The sequence below is a fragment of the Callorhinchus milii genome, unplaced genomic scaffold (genome assembly GCF_018977255.1).
Source record: "Callorhinchus milii isolate IMCB2004 unplaced genomic scaffold, IMCB_Cmil_1.0 Scaffold5, whole genome shotgun sequence".
NCBI classification, from domain to species: Eukaryota; Metazoa; Chordata; class Chondrichthyes; order Chimaeriformes; family Callorhinchidae; genus Callorhinchus; species Callorhinchus milii.
The window spans coordinates 18,346,409-18,363,664 of NW_024704746.1; the positions used below are offsets into that span (position 1 = coordinate 18,346,409).

Sequence of the window (17,256 nt, forward strand, 5' to 3'; positions counted from 1 at the left end):
GTCGATACTGAGTATTGTAATGGTAACATTTGCAGAAGAACTTACGTGGACATTAGGCCCCTTGCCGAGAACTAATAGATCATCGTCAAATGTTCCCGAAAGGCTGCAAGTGGTGGTCCAAGTTTGCAGAACTAACTGACATTGATGGAGGAGACCATTGCCAGCGCCTCTCTCTGAAGGACGTAACTGGCTGCAGGAGATAGATTTAGATTTTAAAGACGTGGCTTCTGGGTTACAGGGCAGCGGCTTTCACATTCACCACTCAAGACGTTTACATTTGCTTCTCGATTTTGTTTTACATGTCCTGCCCGTGAATTAATTAGGGTGAGACATAAGACAGCAAATATTACACTTGATTAATATGAGCAAAATACATGCAGTGACCAACAGTTGCAATACCTCGGTACCTTGTTTCTGACGCACAAGATTCCTTCAAACAATGTGGTTACGCAGTCTGACAGTTTACTTTCAGGGAGAAGCACAAATCAGTGATTCTAATACTTGTATTCAGTTACAAGGTCTGCGGTACCAGAAACTTGATCCAATGCACAATCCTCTATCACCTGATTTATAAATCGCATCATTGGTATTATTTAGCTACATTGTGTGGAGGATGGGAGAATGAAGGACATGGCACATTTTTGGCAATTGGGTTTCAGTGATCGTTGTACAGGCCATCAGTTGTCATTATGTGGCAACCAATAAGAGTTAATCCAACCCATCTGTAGATGGTAAATTCTTGTTCGTGTTTGGCCAATAGCCACTTCAGAAAAACTGCTGCAATGCTGCAAATAATTGTTTTCTTCACAAATGTGACACCTTACCCTCAGAAGTCAATAATGCCTCCACACATTGCTACGTGTTTCAAATAATCTACTGCCTTCTCCAGAATAGCCAGGCTCACCTCATCACAGGTAGGTCATTTCCTGTAGCTTTAGAAACTTATAGCACATAAGAAGGCCATTCGGCCTATTTTTGTCTGTGTTGATTCTATTTGAGTTGTTGTAGCCCCAGGGAAGATGACTGGACCTTGATAAAGTCCTAATACTGCCATGGGAAATAATGGTGAGTTTCAATACGATTTTAAATACAATCCAATACACTGCAGCAGAAATGATTAAGCTGCTGATGATTAAGACAGCTGTATTGCATCCAACAGGGTGAACAATAAAAAGGGAGTGAGATGGGGGAGTACTTCACAAAATGTTCTCGGAAATGCCAAAAAAAAGGGGGGATTTCTCATTGTCCACTGAAACGTTTCAAACATGATTAATTGTATTGACAAAAAGATAAACAGCCACTAAAGCCAGAAAAGCATTGACATAATTTTTGTCCCAAAAGCTAAACTAAGCTGATTGGAGAGGCTTCATAGTCTTAAAAAAAAGTGCAGGACCCGATATCAACTAAGTTCTGAAAGTAGTTTAACAACTAAATGCTGTAGTTTTCATCCAGCTGGCTTGCGATTCAGTGTAGCATTCTGCCTTTTGTCTACATGTAAAATGTAATTCAATCAAGACGTACTGATGCACAGAACACAATGGAGAGGAACACTGCACGGAGATCCCTAAGTGATGTGTTTATGAGCTACAGAAAATTAGTTGTATTCAGTGGCAGTGATTTTGCTCAAATCACAGTTATCGCAACTATCCCAACTGTGTACACACTGAAAACAAACACACAAAAGAACGCTAGTATTGTGTGCTTGGCAAACACTGGGTTATTTGGTTGTACATGGTGAAGACAAGTTCACTGGATGTTCAACAGGTTAACTCATTTGAGATTTTGCACTGAAGAAACTTTGTGTTCAAAGATCAGGATAGAGCAGAAAATGTGTTATTGACCTGTTTGATATGATATTCAAACATAAAGCAAACCTTGATGTACCAGGCTAACAATTAGTATTTGAATTCCAATCTCTAGTTATCTTTTGAATTCTGTTATCAGTAATATGGTTTCTGCCAGTTCTTTGAAGGTCTATTAGGTAGAGAGCATTGCAGTAACAGAACATTTTGTTTTGGGGATCAGAGCTTAACTGGCAGAAAAATCTGCCCTTAGTTTGTTATCTACACATCCTGCAATTGCAAAGTCACGGTAGCTACAATAACCCTTACATTGCCAAAGAAAGATAGTGTGGAAGTGTAGCAAAGAGAGGTATGATAGTGCATATAAAATGAAAAATAAAAATAATAATTTGTGTGTAAACCTGGTGATTGGGAATGCATTCCTAATAAAAACTATGATTATAATTATTATAAAAACTAGTCTCGTCATTGGAGATTTTTGATATTTGTACTATTCATGAACCTGATGACCATTGTTTAGTGGTTAGGTCCATGAATGGCATAAGCATTTGTGAAGCCCAAAGTGATTTGTGTATCTAACATTTCAGTCTCACATTATTTCAGATTACTGTAACTGTTTTCATTTTCTTCTCCAATTGGCTGATCATAGCATAGAAAAATTATGTTTTATCACATCCACTCCTGATGAAGACTATAAAGTAACTCTTTTAGTAATACAGGATAATAGTAACCTTTGCATTTGATCTAGCGCCTTATCAGGTTTTCAAGACGTCTCAAAGCGCTTCACAGAGTATATTGTAAAGTGAATTGACTGTATATTTGTGGGTGAAACGCAGCAGCCTATTGCGCACAAACAGATGTGGATTGAGTGACCAAATTATTATTATTTTTTAATTAATTTATTTATTTGAAGGGATTATTACCCCCGGAAAAGCGACTAACAGCTGGGTTCTATTTTCTACTTACTGCGAGGGAAACAGAGGCATGTGGAATAAGGAAACCTACCCAACATTTTGCACTCTCTGGGAATCAAACCCAAGTCCTCTCGCTTGCAAGGCAAGTGCTGTAACCACTAAGTTACAGGACTCCACAAAAGACTATGCATTTTGTGGGCAATACTTGGCAGCCAGTTTGCCCCAGATAGGATAGCATGGCTGTACGTTGTAATATTGGTACAATATGGAATTCATGAAGCAGAAAAGTACTTCTGGAAGCCCACAAAAATTATAATCATATTTTTGTTTTGCATTATCTCTTAAAATCAGATCCCTTTTAAAAATAATTGTGTTTCTCTGCCTACTGAAATTCAGTTTGCAAGGATATAAATATAAGTCCCTTAGCTGGGGCAAGAAGTTTTTAAAAAAACATGGATTTATTAGGGGATTAGGGACAGAAATAGTTTGCCATGCTTGTTAAATTGGAATGGATGGGAACTATACTGTATTTTGTTTAATTTATTTCTTGTAGAGATTTCACTTAGCATTCAAGGCATTACTCTGGATTTGCTAAATATAAAGAAATTCTATTTCTAAATGCCATTGGACTCTTTAACTTTGAATTCTTAGTGCAGTATCTTAAAAAAGTCTAAGTGGATTGTTAGTGTCTGGTTGGCCTCTTGTTTCAATTTTCACTGAGAATAGAAGATTCTTTATGCGTACAAGTGATGTGCAAAAGCAAGGTCGTAACACTGTGGATTATCACTTTATCCCTTCCTCTATGAGATTTGGATTTTAATCATTCACATTTTGTATGTATGTTCATGTCCAAACTCTCTAATGGATAAGACGATGAAATATCAAATGAAAATAAAATAGGATCCTAGCATAAACTGAAAATGTTTGGTACAAATCCATAATCTCACTCAGCTGAATCATAGGATGACTAGTGTTGGAAGGACAGAACATTCACACTTCTAAAAAGATGTAAAGGAACAGAAGAACCTTACTCTGCGTGTGACTGTACCTGACCTGGGAATACTTGATCATGATTCTAGCTGGAGTTGTTGATTTGAAGGATTAGAAGTGTTTCTCTACAGTTCTAGTTTTGGAGGTATTAGTGAGCCTGGCAAATGTAAGAGCTAAATTAATTTATTAAATATATAACCATTAACTCTGATGACTTGATTGATCTTGTCATTTTAATTGTATATTATAATGTAATGTCCTTGTACTGCTGACATCAGAAATACTGTACTTTCAATTATATAATTGAATCAGCACCTCTTCTAAATGCAAGAGGAAAAAAAACCCTGGTTAATTCTCCTTGAAGCAGGATCCACTTGCAACCCTCTGGAGACTTGTGCAAAGTCAATCACTCGTTTAGCAGCTGAAGCTGGAGTTGTTGATTTGAAGGATTAGAAGTGTTTCTCTACAGTTCTGTCAGGTATAAACCAGCAAATCTGGGACCAATTTAGAGGTTTGGTAACAATTCAAGTGCATCAATTGTGGGTTGACCTAATCAAATACAAACCATGCCCTTAATTAGGTAATTAACAATATAAAAGCTTATACAATCACTTGTAAGCCTTTTTATTGATTATTTAAAACACCTTTATTTCCATCTATGCGCAGTGCACAGTTAACAAAATCTGCACGTTTTGCATATTAGCCCATTCTGCAAATTGCACCCCACCATTAACTATCCTATTGACTTCAGTTCACCCTCTCTAGCCATGAGGAACATAGTTGAGGTCAAAAAGAAGTGAATGGGCCTCAAATGGAGCCATGCCAAGTGAGAATGTGGCTTCAGTGTTTCCCAGAAGTGGTTGAAAATGAGTAACAGTACATTGCACGCAGAAGGTCTTTTCCAATAGTCTATGACCAAGCTGCACAACAGCAGCAGCATGAAAGCTTACAATTTACACAAAATAGTTTTATATTGTTAATTAAGATTAATGCTTGATTCAATCCACAAATAATGATGATAATAATCCTTGCATTTGATGCAGTGCCTTCTGCATCCTGTAGCTCAGTGGTTAGAGCAATTGCCTTGCAAGCGAGACACCTGGGTTCAATTCCAGGCAGGACGAAACCTTGGGCAAGTTTCCTTACTCCACACCTAATAATAATCCCTCGAAAACAAAAAAACAATAATAAATTGGTCATTTCAATCCATGACTGTTTGTGGGACACTGTTGTGTGCAATTGGCTGCCGCATTTCTCCCACAAATATACGGTCAATTCACTTTACAGTCTATTCTGTGAAGTGCTTTGAGACGTCGAGAAGACGTGAAAAGCACTATATCAAATGCAAGGATTATTATTATTATCCGGAGGATGTCTCAAAGAATTTCACAGATTGATTTTAAAGTAGTGTATTTTTATAGGTGTACATGGCAGTCAATATAGTGCACAGAAATGTACCACAAACGGGGATGAAGTGAGTGGCCAATTATATCTGGGGAATTGTTGACCAGAAGGAACTCCCTTCTCTTTTGAAACAGTGTCATGGGATATTTAACATTCAGCTAAACAGGCAGTATCTTGGTTTAATGTTTCATCCAAAGGACAACAGTCTAATGCTGCTGTGCTCCCCCAGTACTGGATTGCAGTTTGAACAAATTGCAGAGACATCCATAATAGGTAATGGGTCAAAGAAGAAAGTTCCAGTATCTGTATTTATCACCAGTACTGTGTACTGTTTAAGTTGGGGGTTGTAATTAACAAATGAAGGCAGTGATATAAATTGTTTATCACTGTTCCAAATGTTTTGAAGTACAGTATTTGGCTTTCAAGGTTAGCAGAACTTAAAAACAATTTGTAATGATTGATGATTTGTTTCTGTTGGAATTATGTATTTGATTTGCTAAACAACCAAAGTTAATTAAGTAGTGATAAAAAATGAGGATGACAGCATGAAGAACTGAACAAATATCTAAATCATGTGACAGCTGCAAAATCCTAAAAGCTATAACGGATAAAGGAAAGTAACTACTGTTTGCAAAACTTTTCCTTTCATCTGCATGAATGAAACACTCAGGTAAATATAAGAAAATGAGTCCTATTTGGACTGATAAAGGGTGTCAAACTGTGTGCTTTGGTGAATCCTTTTATTTGTCCGAGTTTCTGTGTGTATTTTAAGAAGGATAAATATGGAAAATTACATTGATGGTAGTCTGCATATCATTACTTATGGAAAAGATGACTAATGGGATTAGTCAGTTTGCAATAAATGATCTCATTCAACCTTGGTTAACAACACATTAGTCCTCACAGTATTTAGCCTTGGTTTGATTAATCTGGATACCAAATGGTTCACATTGAAAAACCTTGAATTTGCTAAGTTTTATTTCAAGCTGCAATAAGTGTTGAAACAACTCTAACGGCAGCAGAACGTCAGAGGATTTGGACTTGGAATGGGTTACCTCTGATGGTCTATTTCATACAATTAACCATTGTTGTCTGAAGGGCAAATATTTAAATTACTTGTGGGTAATGAACGTTTGTTTTATTTTCTTTAAATGGAACATTAACTGTTTACCAAAAGTACACATAAATATTGCTGTGCATGATTTATACTCAGTTATGTAAAATATAATCATGCACGATTTAATATAATTATGAAAAAACATTACTGTGTATGTACAAGATTTTCATCATGTTATTGTGGAACAGGGCATGAAACTTTTTAAAGTGTGTTATGAAGTGTTAAACCTTTTTGATGACCATTACTTAGGACTCATGGCGGTCCAAATTCTTTTTAACTTGCATCCCTTTGTTTGTCACCTGGAAGATGGGAATTTGAGATTCTGAGTGCTGCAGAGCTAATGAAAGCCAGTCTTCCACTTAAACACGAGTTAATCCTAAACCTCATCATGTCTTAGCCTGTGACCCACAGCCATGCTATCATCACCATCTACATCAGATATCAAATGCCCATTAAACTAAGCAAGTTGTTTCTCATTTTGTCAGTCGTATTTAACGCTATTGAGGCATGAACGCCAAATTCCATTAGTGTTTTACAAAGTGCACTGGGTATAAGTTAATGTAAATTAGGGTAACTCGTTAGGAATGTTTGTGTGTTTTCCATAGATTCGGTCACTAAAATAAAGTAATGGAAATAGGAAAAGCGTTTTCATAAGACTATTTCCTACTAAGGTGAAGCTGGCAAATAATGACCTTACACTGGAGCCCCGGAGTGATCTAATCTCCTATTTCTTTGAAGTCTGCAATGCCATCTGCTAGGATGTGCACAAGAGCAGTCCCCAATGGCTTGCTGTTCCCTCCTTCCCTGCAGGAAAGCATCAGCCCTTCATTCATTCACCATATGGGGAATCTAACATTAAGATGAGACTTACCATAAAGGAGCACTCTCCCACTGCCAGGCTTTAATGTGCTTTGAATGATTTTCAAAGAGAGCATGAGAAAGATCTTCTCTCCACATACAATTTTGCATGGAGCAAAATTCAATGCAATCTATGTTTTTGATAATGGGGATCATGAAAGATTTATTCTTGGGAATGATTGAACTTTGTGTCCTTGAGGAAAATTGCAACCACGGTTCCAGGAGTTTGATCTGAGAGGTTGAATGGTACGCATTCATTTAACTTTTAATCTGTTTTCATATGAACTTAATTGAATAAAAGTACCTTCTGTAAGATAATTGGCATATATACCTTTATTTTACAGTTACATAGCATAACACATGATCAAATATTTTTATACAACAAATTTCTTTATAACTGTATCTGAAAAATAAAAATAAAACATGACATGAATGGAATATAGACCTATTAAATAGGCACAGATTACCACCTGCTTTTACTTGCAAAAGTCAAACAGTACAACCAGCAACACAGGCTTTGTTTCTTTATTAAAACAGTGAGGTAGATATATTTGAAAGATATAGCTGAACAAAGTATTAAGGACAGAACATTTACAATCTTAATTATGTTTCTGAAACAGTAATATTTTATATAAACAACAAAAGCCCCAGAAGGTATGTAACCCCTGCAATTAAAAATACAGAGCTGCCAATGTCCCCAATACATCACCAGAGTGAACCTACCATATGTTTAAAGTAATCAAATTGGTTCAGCAAACATTCTTACCAACGCAGTGGTTTTAATGACTAGAATCCTTGAGTCAATGTCAAAGTGAGAAAGTACACAAGACAAAAAGATGTTGTAGGTCATTACATTCTATGATTTTGTTAATACATTAGCATGCTGTTTGGGTGATGTATTTTTGTGTATATATATATTTTTATATATATTTTTTCAAAAATTCTAATACACCAAATTTTGTACATGCAACATGAAAGTATACAAATCTACACTTTTAAGAAGGCACCAGAAAAAAATCCATTTTTAAAGCAGTTGGCCTCCCTTTTAAATACACAATATTTTGTTGGGTTAATATTAGATGGTTCATGTTTACAGGTACTTGCCAAATTATGTTATGAAAATGGAAATATTTCTAGATCTTTTCACAGCCACTGAATAAAGAAGATCTGATCCTGAAACTTGCCCTTAAAGCGCCTGTCTTACATGAAGCATCCCATATTAACTCAACAAAACAAAGATATCTGCAGCTTAGAAAAGTAGTCAGCAGGACATGGCAGATGATACTTCATTTGAAAGGTTTTAATTTCTTGGAGAAAAGAGAGAATAATGTAAAAAAAATTATTGTTAATCTACAACATATTAAATAGAATAGTGCCTAATGTAGATTTAATAAAGGGAGTCAATTAGCGAAGGGGAAATGAATAATAATCCTTGCATTTGATATAGCACCTTATCACGTCTTCGAGACGCATCAAAGCGCTTCACTTTACAGTGAATTGACTGTATATTTTGTGGGTGAAATTAAAATAGGGCATTAAATTGCTCATTGGAACCATTCAATATACACATTGCTGAGAAATGTACTGAGTAAGGAAGTAAGAATTAGTCAACAGGAGTTTCTGCCTCTGTTTAATTAAGCGTCTCATCTTGCCACATGTATTTTTTTGGTGTTTTTGCATCACAGGCGATTGATATTTGCTCAAAATGTCACATTGTTTTTAAATTCTTTGGAACCATATCTATCTATAAACTGGAACTTTACATTCAGTTATTTGTGTTGCAGCAGTTTATATATATTTATTTGGTACAATATGGTTGTCCCTCGTAGTCAAAAATAAAATTAAAAATATCTCCCTTTTCCTAAATCATAATGTATAAGTGCCTCTTCTAGATTTTTCTTTTAATAACTATTATTTTGGTTAATCAAATCAACATCAAACAACCAAATAGTATTTCCTGGGGAATTTGTAAGAACTGGTAGCAAGATAGAAAAATACATTATAAAATTTCTTTTTAAAAAAATTCACAGTTAGCAAAATTCATACATTTGTTAGAAATGAATTTCATTTAAGTAAATAGCTTTAACATTGGTGATTCTTACACAACAGTTCAATATACAGTGAAAATATAGCTATGTTACTAAAATACTCTACTGTTCTCTGGAGAGTTCTATAGATGTTTATATACAAGAAATAGGTTATTAATTTTGATGTAAAATACATTCAGCTGTATACCATGCAGAATGCAATACCGTGAAGAACACAGTTTGCAGAAAAGCACAATAGTAGAACATTCAGGATATTTGGTGACTGAGACAGTCTGCTTTAAAAAATACATACATTAAAGCTGAAAAAGTATTCCTTAGGCTGATTTAAAGCCTTGTTTTTTTGATAGAAAAACATTAATAAGTGCTGCCAAATATTTCCAAAAGTCAACGTGTCGTATTTTTGAAAAACACCTGTCCAAGCCATTGGCAAAAAAATGGGCCTACATTTTCAATTGTAATAACATTTTCCTTGAAAATGTGGTAGAATAAATTTATAGTATTACAAATCTTGTAATGAGATATGAAAATTAATATGAAAGGGGACCCTAACTGATGCTTGTTTTTCTGGAATCCATAAAATAAACTTTTTATATAGATCTGCTCTCTGATCAGTTTGTTTTTGAAGTTGAAACTTCAAGCGGTTTCCCATGGTATACAGCAAGTTTCCCCTATGTACATACATTTCAGAAAAGTGGGAAAAATAGCTGTATTGTAACAATAAAGCAGCAAAGAAAAATATCTGGTACAAATTTCACATAAGGAACTCATAAATGGTTAGCAAGTTCCTAGCTCAGGGTAATTAGTAGTTTTGTCACATATGCTGTTGTGTGCTTGAGAAACTTTGGTTTGTCTAAAGTATAAAGCAACTTAGGTGATTTTTACTTTAAAAGCATGTCCCAGGTCTCAAGGGCAAACGAAAATCTTCTTTTTATCCGCAGAACACAAATATTAACAATTAAGCATGTTGAACCTTGCCCTTATATTCCACTTCCTCAGAGTTATTTCCCTCAGGGTTAAGCAGTACTGCTGCTGGAACAGGGAGTGCTTTGTGTGCTCCCAATGCTGTGTGCGGTGCTGCTGTTTTCTGATGCTGGGGGAGATGTGGGGACTGACTGCCTCCCCACTGCTTCACCTGGAGAAGGTTAGAAGGCAAACAATTAGTCAAAATGTTAAACGTATCTAAAAACCCACATCATTTAAATCCTATAGAAATGTGACCACCGTTAGATTTTTTTTTGTATCTGGAGAGATTAGCACACATTCAATAAAGACATTGATATTCTTTAAAAAAATATTTTGTTATGATTTGAAGGAATTAATCCTTAATATGTGAAATACAATTTAGGCAACGCTTGATGTTCTCTATTATCTAAAAGCTCTTCAACCTCCTGGTTACAAGCCTTCCTTCATACTACACTTACCAAAAAATATTACGTATAACGTATTGTATAAATGGATATAATATTCAAAAGCCACAGAGTACTGTTTATTTCAATTTTGTTTTTTTCGATTCTACAAATGGAGGTGCTTTTTATCAGAACTCCCTTTTCAAGGCCCCCTAGTTCCTAGAGTCTTTGCCAAGAAAGGAGGCCGTCACAGATTCATGCAAGACGTCAAAGCAAGCCATGATCCACCACTCTTATCCCAGGTTGGTAACTTAATCCACATTCAACCACTACCCAAACCACACTGTTTTTTTAAAAAAACATACTGCTATTAAACTTCAACCGTCCTTTTTGTTCATGGTTTGAATGGCCTAGGAAATAATTTTACCATTTAATAAGTAATACAGTTGATCTAACTTGTATGTCAACATTGGAGTACTGATATCAAAGTTTTCAAAAACAAAGTACAGGAATACATTAGTTTAAAACTCAATCAGCCCTGAACATATTTGGTTAGTGGACTCCATGTGACAGGCAGAAGAGACAGATTAGGGTGTACTGTATAAAAATAACCTGTATTACTTGAGACTGAAATAAATTCAACTCGAAGCATTAAACCAAGTGTTTTCTATCACTACAAGACTGAAGCACATGCTTAAATGTTACAGGGAAAACTACCAGCACAACTCCTGATTCAGGAAATCTGACTGATATGTTTTTTCATCTGTAAGAATCTGATTTGATTTCATTACGACCTGGATTCAGATTCAGTGTGAGTTGTGGGGAACTGTGGAACCTGAGAAGGCTGCAAAGTTTTACAAAGAGCAATGATAGCATATTTTTTTTGGATGAATGGCAAAATCCAATACACATAAATGTAGAATCTTCATATAAGTAAAAATAGGAGGTGCATAGACTCCATGGATGGGATATACTTGTCAAAGGGTAAGCTGAAAAAGATCTAAGGGTGCTACTTGACTCATTGCTCACCATGTTAAAATAGTTACAATTAATAAAGCATACAGGTTGCTGGGGTACATGATCAAATCAGTTGTTCAGATCCCCAGAAGTCGCACACCAGCTGTACAGTGCTGTGGTCAGGTTGCACCTGGACTTCTACATACAGTTCTTATTGCCACAACCGAAAGGGGCTATACAGGATCTAGCGACAGTGCAGAGGAAAGCTACGATGATGATCGTGTGTCTCATAGGGGACATTATAGAGCTACATAAGGTTTTAAATGGATGTGCTGAAATAGCAAAACAAGAATTAGTGTAACAAAGGGCAATTTCAAGACAAACACTAGGACGTATTTCTTTACTTAGAGGGTAATTAACAACTGGAACAGATTACCAGAAAGGGAGGTTGAGGCCAAGATGTTACGCTCATTTAAAAAGACAGTTTGATGTCATGGGACAACAGTAAGGTGGGTGTTCAGGAAGGATGAGATCAAATGGGCTAAAGGGCTTCCTGCATCCAAACCTCCCTTGTGATTTTATGAATAAGGCAGTCAGTTCTCTGATTTTTATGGGTCAGATGGATCCCAAAGCTCCCTCTCCCACTCATTGAAACTCAATGAATTTGCTTTGGTAAATGGCTGATTCCTTCCTGTCAGTAATGTTACCAGAGCAGCTTTGGAATGGAGATGAACCATCCAAATAGAACAGTGAGTGTTTCGCATTAAAAATAATAATAAACTTTCCTTGTAAAAACCCTTATACCTAGGGGAAAATTTGAACTGACGGCAGTCTCTGGAATTTTCATTCACTTTAATCATTGTTTTGTAACTTATTATGCAGCCAATAGATGAAAAAGGGTGAAAGTATCCACAGTATCAAGAAGCTGAAGACGAGTCCTAAAAACTTTGCAGGAAAGTGGTCACTTTTGTGAAATTAGACCACTAGCATCTTTGGTCATAATTCATAACATGCACAAAGAGTTAGAGGCAAATGTATATTAAATCGATCAATATGTACTCAATGAGTTATGCCAGGTGACACTGCACTTTTGAGTTTTCTCCTCCAGGGCTGAAAAATAACAATTTGAACAGATGTTACGACTTTTGCTGCATTTTGTTGGACTTTTTAAAGACTACGTTCAATCCAACTGCATTAGCGAGTGCAATATTTTTGCTACTTTGAGCCACCGTAACTCACACACAGCTTTACATATTCAAACAAACCATTCTTTTTCTGGGACATGACTTTCCACATATTTTTCTCCTGGTGCAGTTTTATGTATGGCTGACACTTCCCTAGGACTTCAAAAATTGTTTCTGACTTAAACTCGTGCAGCTGTTTTGGAAAACGAGCGTCAAGAGAGTCGCTACAGGTCATAACTCTTGAACAAATACCTTAACTTTTTGCACACTAACGACAGCATATGTGTTTTCCTCCTGAGGCTTGCAACAGCTAGGTCAAAAATATGACCTTCCAGCTGCTCAATCATTTCTTCACACAAATTAATAACAGTTAATATATTCACATGTGATGAATATGGACCTATTCACAATAACCGTAATTAGTATCTTATGGTTTTACCTAACACATAATTTTAGGTCAATAACATTTTTATTATGGACTAACTACAATTTTTTTAGTTTGTAAGTGCGTTTGGGGGGAAAAAGAAGCAAAAGGCAAATTACCAAAATGTTTATTTTGAAACTTTATCCTTGTTTTTGTATGGTTATTTCCTATAATACTGATGTTCCGGTATTGATGTCGACCTCTCAGTTAATTAATGCCAGACAAGGCCAACATAAAAATGCCTGAGGTCACCTCTTTGAATATCTTCATTTATGTGCTGGTACAAATTAGTGAACTGTGTACAGAAATACTTTTGGGCTATGTTTATTTAGACTTTTTATTTGATTATTTTTGTCAACACTTTTCGTAAGGCTACTTGATTTTACTCTGTCCCTTTTAATGAATAAAGAGGCTGATCATTTAGACCATTTTTTTCAAAACACAATTGCATTCTGATGATTTTGACTATATAAGAGGAACCACTTTGATCAGGGTGAGCTAGATAGTACTAGTTTTCCCTTCTCTGATGACTGAACATCTGCGCTATCAGCGTTCTCCATGACAGAGACCGCTATAATGCAATATTTGGGGTCCATAAAATCCTAACCCACCGGAATGCATCCAGAAAGGTTTAAATATAGCTTATTTCTCGGTCATAAGATCGCCACCGACATCACTTCTTGCACGCTGCTATGTGTAGGAAGCTTCCTGCACATAATAATCCTTGATATAAGCATCTTCATCAAAACGTCTAAAAGACCATTACAGGATATTATTGTAAAATGGAATGACAGTGTATTTGCAGGTGAATATACTTGTATCTATTCAGCTTTCAGGAAATGACAATTTACAGAAGTTAGCTTTTTTGACCATTTGGAAGCTGTTACGCAATAAATGCAACTTGTTGTTCGTGATGGTATGACAGCATCCAGGCTCTCACCTTATAACATATGCCTTAAAGGGGGGTTTACTGTCTCCAAGTGTATTTAATGTTAGAACTTTCTAAGTTCATTCATCATTTCCACTTCCCTCCTTCCCCTCAAAATCAGAATAACTATTTTCTGTAAGCACAATTTGGATGAGCAGGTTTATGGTTAGGTATAATTGACGTACCTGTGTGGGAGTAAATGTACCACAAAGCTCCTGTCAATAAGGCACCAATCACAAATGCTGCAAAAGCAATTCCCACAACTGTTGGAGTATCCAGGCCATAAATGATATCTGAAATATAAAAATATGACACATTATGCAATTATATAAATGTTTCAAATGCATGTCATTTAAGCAAAGCTTCTAAAATTGTTATCAAACCAGAGTAATGCAACATATAGGTGCCAGTTACTGTGTAATGTAATTGAATTGCCTTTAATGTTTTTACTGGGTTGAATATTTCATTTATTCTTCAGGTACAGAGGCTATTTACTGGGATGCAAAACCAAATAAGTATTCTGAGTGCTTCAGTTAGTACTCTATCTAGATCATTTTACATACTTTCCTAGTGTGATAGTGAAATTCAAAGGTAAAATTTCAGCATGGTGTGAAATTAGTCATAAAAATTATTCACAATGCAATATCGTCAAAAATGAACTAATAATCACAATTATTAAGATAATCATGAACACTTTAATGATTGATTATTAATAGACAGAGGATAAGATTGGAAAAACTGGAATCGCAAAGTGCAGAGAAAATTTGTGAACAGAGTTAAATATTTGTATATTCCAGATTCCCATCCTGTCCAAATTAAGAGTTTACAGCTTTGGAAAGCGTAATTTAGAACAAAGCAGAAATCTATTATCAGATGGGTTATATTATTTGGGCTTTGTTTCTAATTTCCTTTGTTATTAATAATGATTTTCACAAATTTAACCTTGTCTGACAGGGAACTACGATTAATAAATGATAAAAGGTAACATTTAACTTACATGGCTGTGGCTTCCCTGGATTCATACGTGGTTCTGTTTCAATCAAACAAAAATACATATAAACATTCATAATAACCTAAACAAAACAGCTCCTTTATGTGAAACATTTTAATAAATTAAGACAAAACTACACACACATATAAATTACATACAGCTACAATGTAGCAAAAGATGAGTTATACCCATGATTTATTCACCTTCATTTATCCACATGGGCTGAAATTCCCTTGATTTGCTAATGAGTGTGAATCAAGATATTGTGGCTCTTTGAGCCATCTCGAAGACATGATAAGGCACTATATCAAATGCAAGTATTATTATTGTATCCTTGCACAACAAAGACCATATGTATGATCATACACTAATCATAATACACCACTAAATTATTGTTCAATTTCCTCTGAACTCTGTAACCTTACTATCTGTGCACAGAAGTGTGCAACGGTTCAGGTGAATGGGTTGCTTTAAGGTCCAGCTTCATTTCATGCTGCTTTTTAGTTTAATATCATGCTATGTGTAAATACTTCAAAACTATAAGAATTCAAAGTAAATCACTCATCTGCTCAGCAGCTGAATTTTTTTTCTCATGAGCTAGTTTTAATTCCAATGCTTGTTTGATGTCAGGATTCTACTAATTATAATCACATGAACATATGATGCTCTACAGCCTTCAAACTACATATATTTTCAAAAATGCAGAGAAAACCGGTTATATAACACTAGAAAAAAATTAAGAATGGATTCTACTAAAATAGGTAACAATTATGACATAACAGAACAAGATATCTGCTTTTGCAAACTTATAACCATAATGCAGTCTTTGGATCAATAAGAACAGCGACTTAAAATGTGCTTATTTTTCCATGGTAAAATCACAATAAACAGAAAAGCAGTAAAAGTTTTGCTCTTACGTAACTCAATTATCTGCTTAAAATGTTTGAGCAGAGAATTACAGGATATCACAGAACATTGTGATCTTAAAAACTGAACTGCTCGGCATGAGTCCAGTACCAGACAAGGCCAACATAACCTCTTCTCCAAATAGCTTATATCTAGATTTGACTCTTGATTTGTCCTCGACATATTGAGCATCCAGTGGAAAAGCTACAGTACTACAGTAAAACTCACGTAAGTCGTATCAGTTGTGAATGTATATGACTTATCCAAAGTCCAAGATAAAAGCAAACTTGTAAGTTGTATAAATCTGATTCAATCAATAATTTGCACTGCACATGTTTAATTCAATGAAGCCTACGTTTCCCACGATTCAATGCAGCCGCGTTGATAGGTTAGGAACTAATTTCCCGCGATTCAATGCAGCCAATAAATGCTGGCGTAATGGAGGACAGGGGAGAGGCATTACAAGTTAGGAGATGATTTGTTTATAAAATGTGACTAGTGCAAATAAATCTAATTGTTTTTGATAGGAAACTGAATGGGACTCAAGTTCCTATATGCCTTACGCGATTATACAATTTATAAAGTTAACACTGAAGCGTGTTTTACTGTATTTACTGACCATGTAAAGCGATGCATATAGAAAGATCATTGTCCTTCTGATTTAGTTGTTGGCTCACCTTGTGTGATCACCTTCCCAGGAATAACAGCCAGTGGCTTGGTAAAAGACTGTTTGTTTTTCATCATAGCCATAATTGTTTTCAAATTCACATTGATACAAGCTTCATCAGGAGGAATGCACTGCAGAAGGAGGCAAACAAATCAAGTAGGTCAAGGATGTTCAGGCTCACAGCTGCAGTGTTATCAGCATTGGTCAGGACCAGTTGCACTTTACGAAGCAGCTTGAGTTGAAAACTTTATCACCGATTAAAGCTTCAACATTCCAATCTCCTGCTGTTTGAAATGCACTGTTGGTTTCCAGATCTCTATAGACGGATTGAATTACCATCTCACTCACTCATTATACAAGGTAGTTGCACAGTGAGTGAGATGGCAATGCAATCTCTCCATAGATTGATGATAAGGATTTTGGAAGGTGGTTTAGAGAGAATATTGGGAGTTACTGTTGAGTTATTTTTTCCAAGAGAGCAACACGTGGTCTCAATTGAACTTCAGGTCTGCTCTTGAGGCAAATATTAATTCTGGGTAGTTCTGACCCATCAGTACAGGGAAAGAGTCGTGCTTCATTCAAGACACAAACTTACATTGTGCAAGCAATGAGGGTTAACAATGTGAATTGTCAGAATGTAACAATTACAGTTGGGAATTATTTTTTTTGAATAGGATTTTGGGGAATTGTTAAGGATTGAAACAATTTTTTTTAGTAGTG

General features: G+C 35.6%; 1 protein-coding gene across 3 annotated transcripts in view; it reads right to left on the reverse strand.

Annotated features, from left to right (window-relative positions):
• Positions 1 to 7,395: 7,395 nt before the first annotated feature.
• The window catches only part of tgfbr3 (transforming growth factor, beta receptor III), a 60,551-nt gene continuing 50,690 nt past the window's right edge, over positions 7,396 to 17,256 (reverse strand). For all 3 annotated transcript variants that reach the window (XM_007887166.2, XM_007887167.2, XM_007887165.2), the window contains exons 14-17: positions 16,547 to 16,667; positions 14,970 to 15,002; positions 14,158 to 14,265; positions 7,396 to 10,265 (exon numbers count right to left, since the gene is read on the reverse strand). In XM_007887166.2, coding sequence (XP_007885357.1) covers positions 10,147 to 10,265; positions 14,158 to 14,265; positions 14,970 to 15,002; positions 16,547 to 16,667 — 381 coding nt within the window. In that variant the 3' untranslated portion in view covers positions 7,396 to 10,146. The remainder of the gene's footprint in view (positions 10,266 to 14,157; positions 14,266 to 14,969; positions 15,003 to 16,546; positions 16,668 to 17,256) is intronic.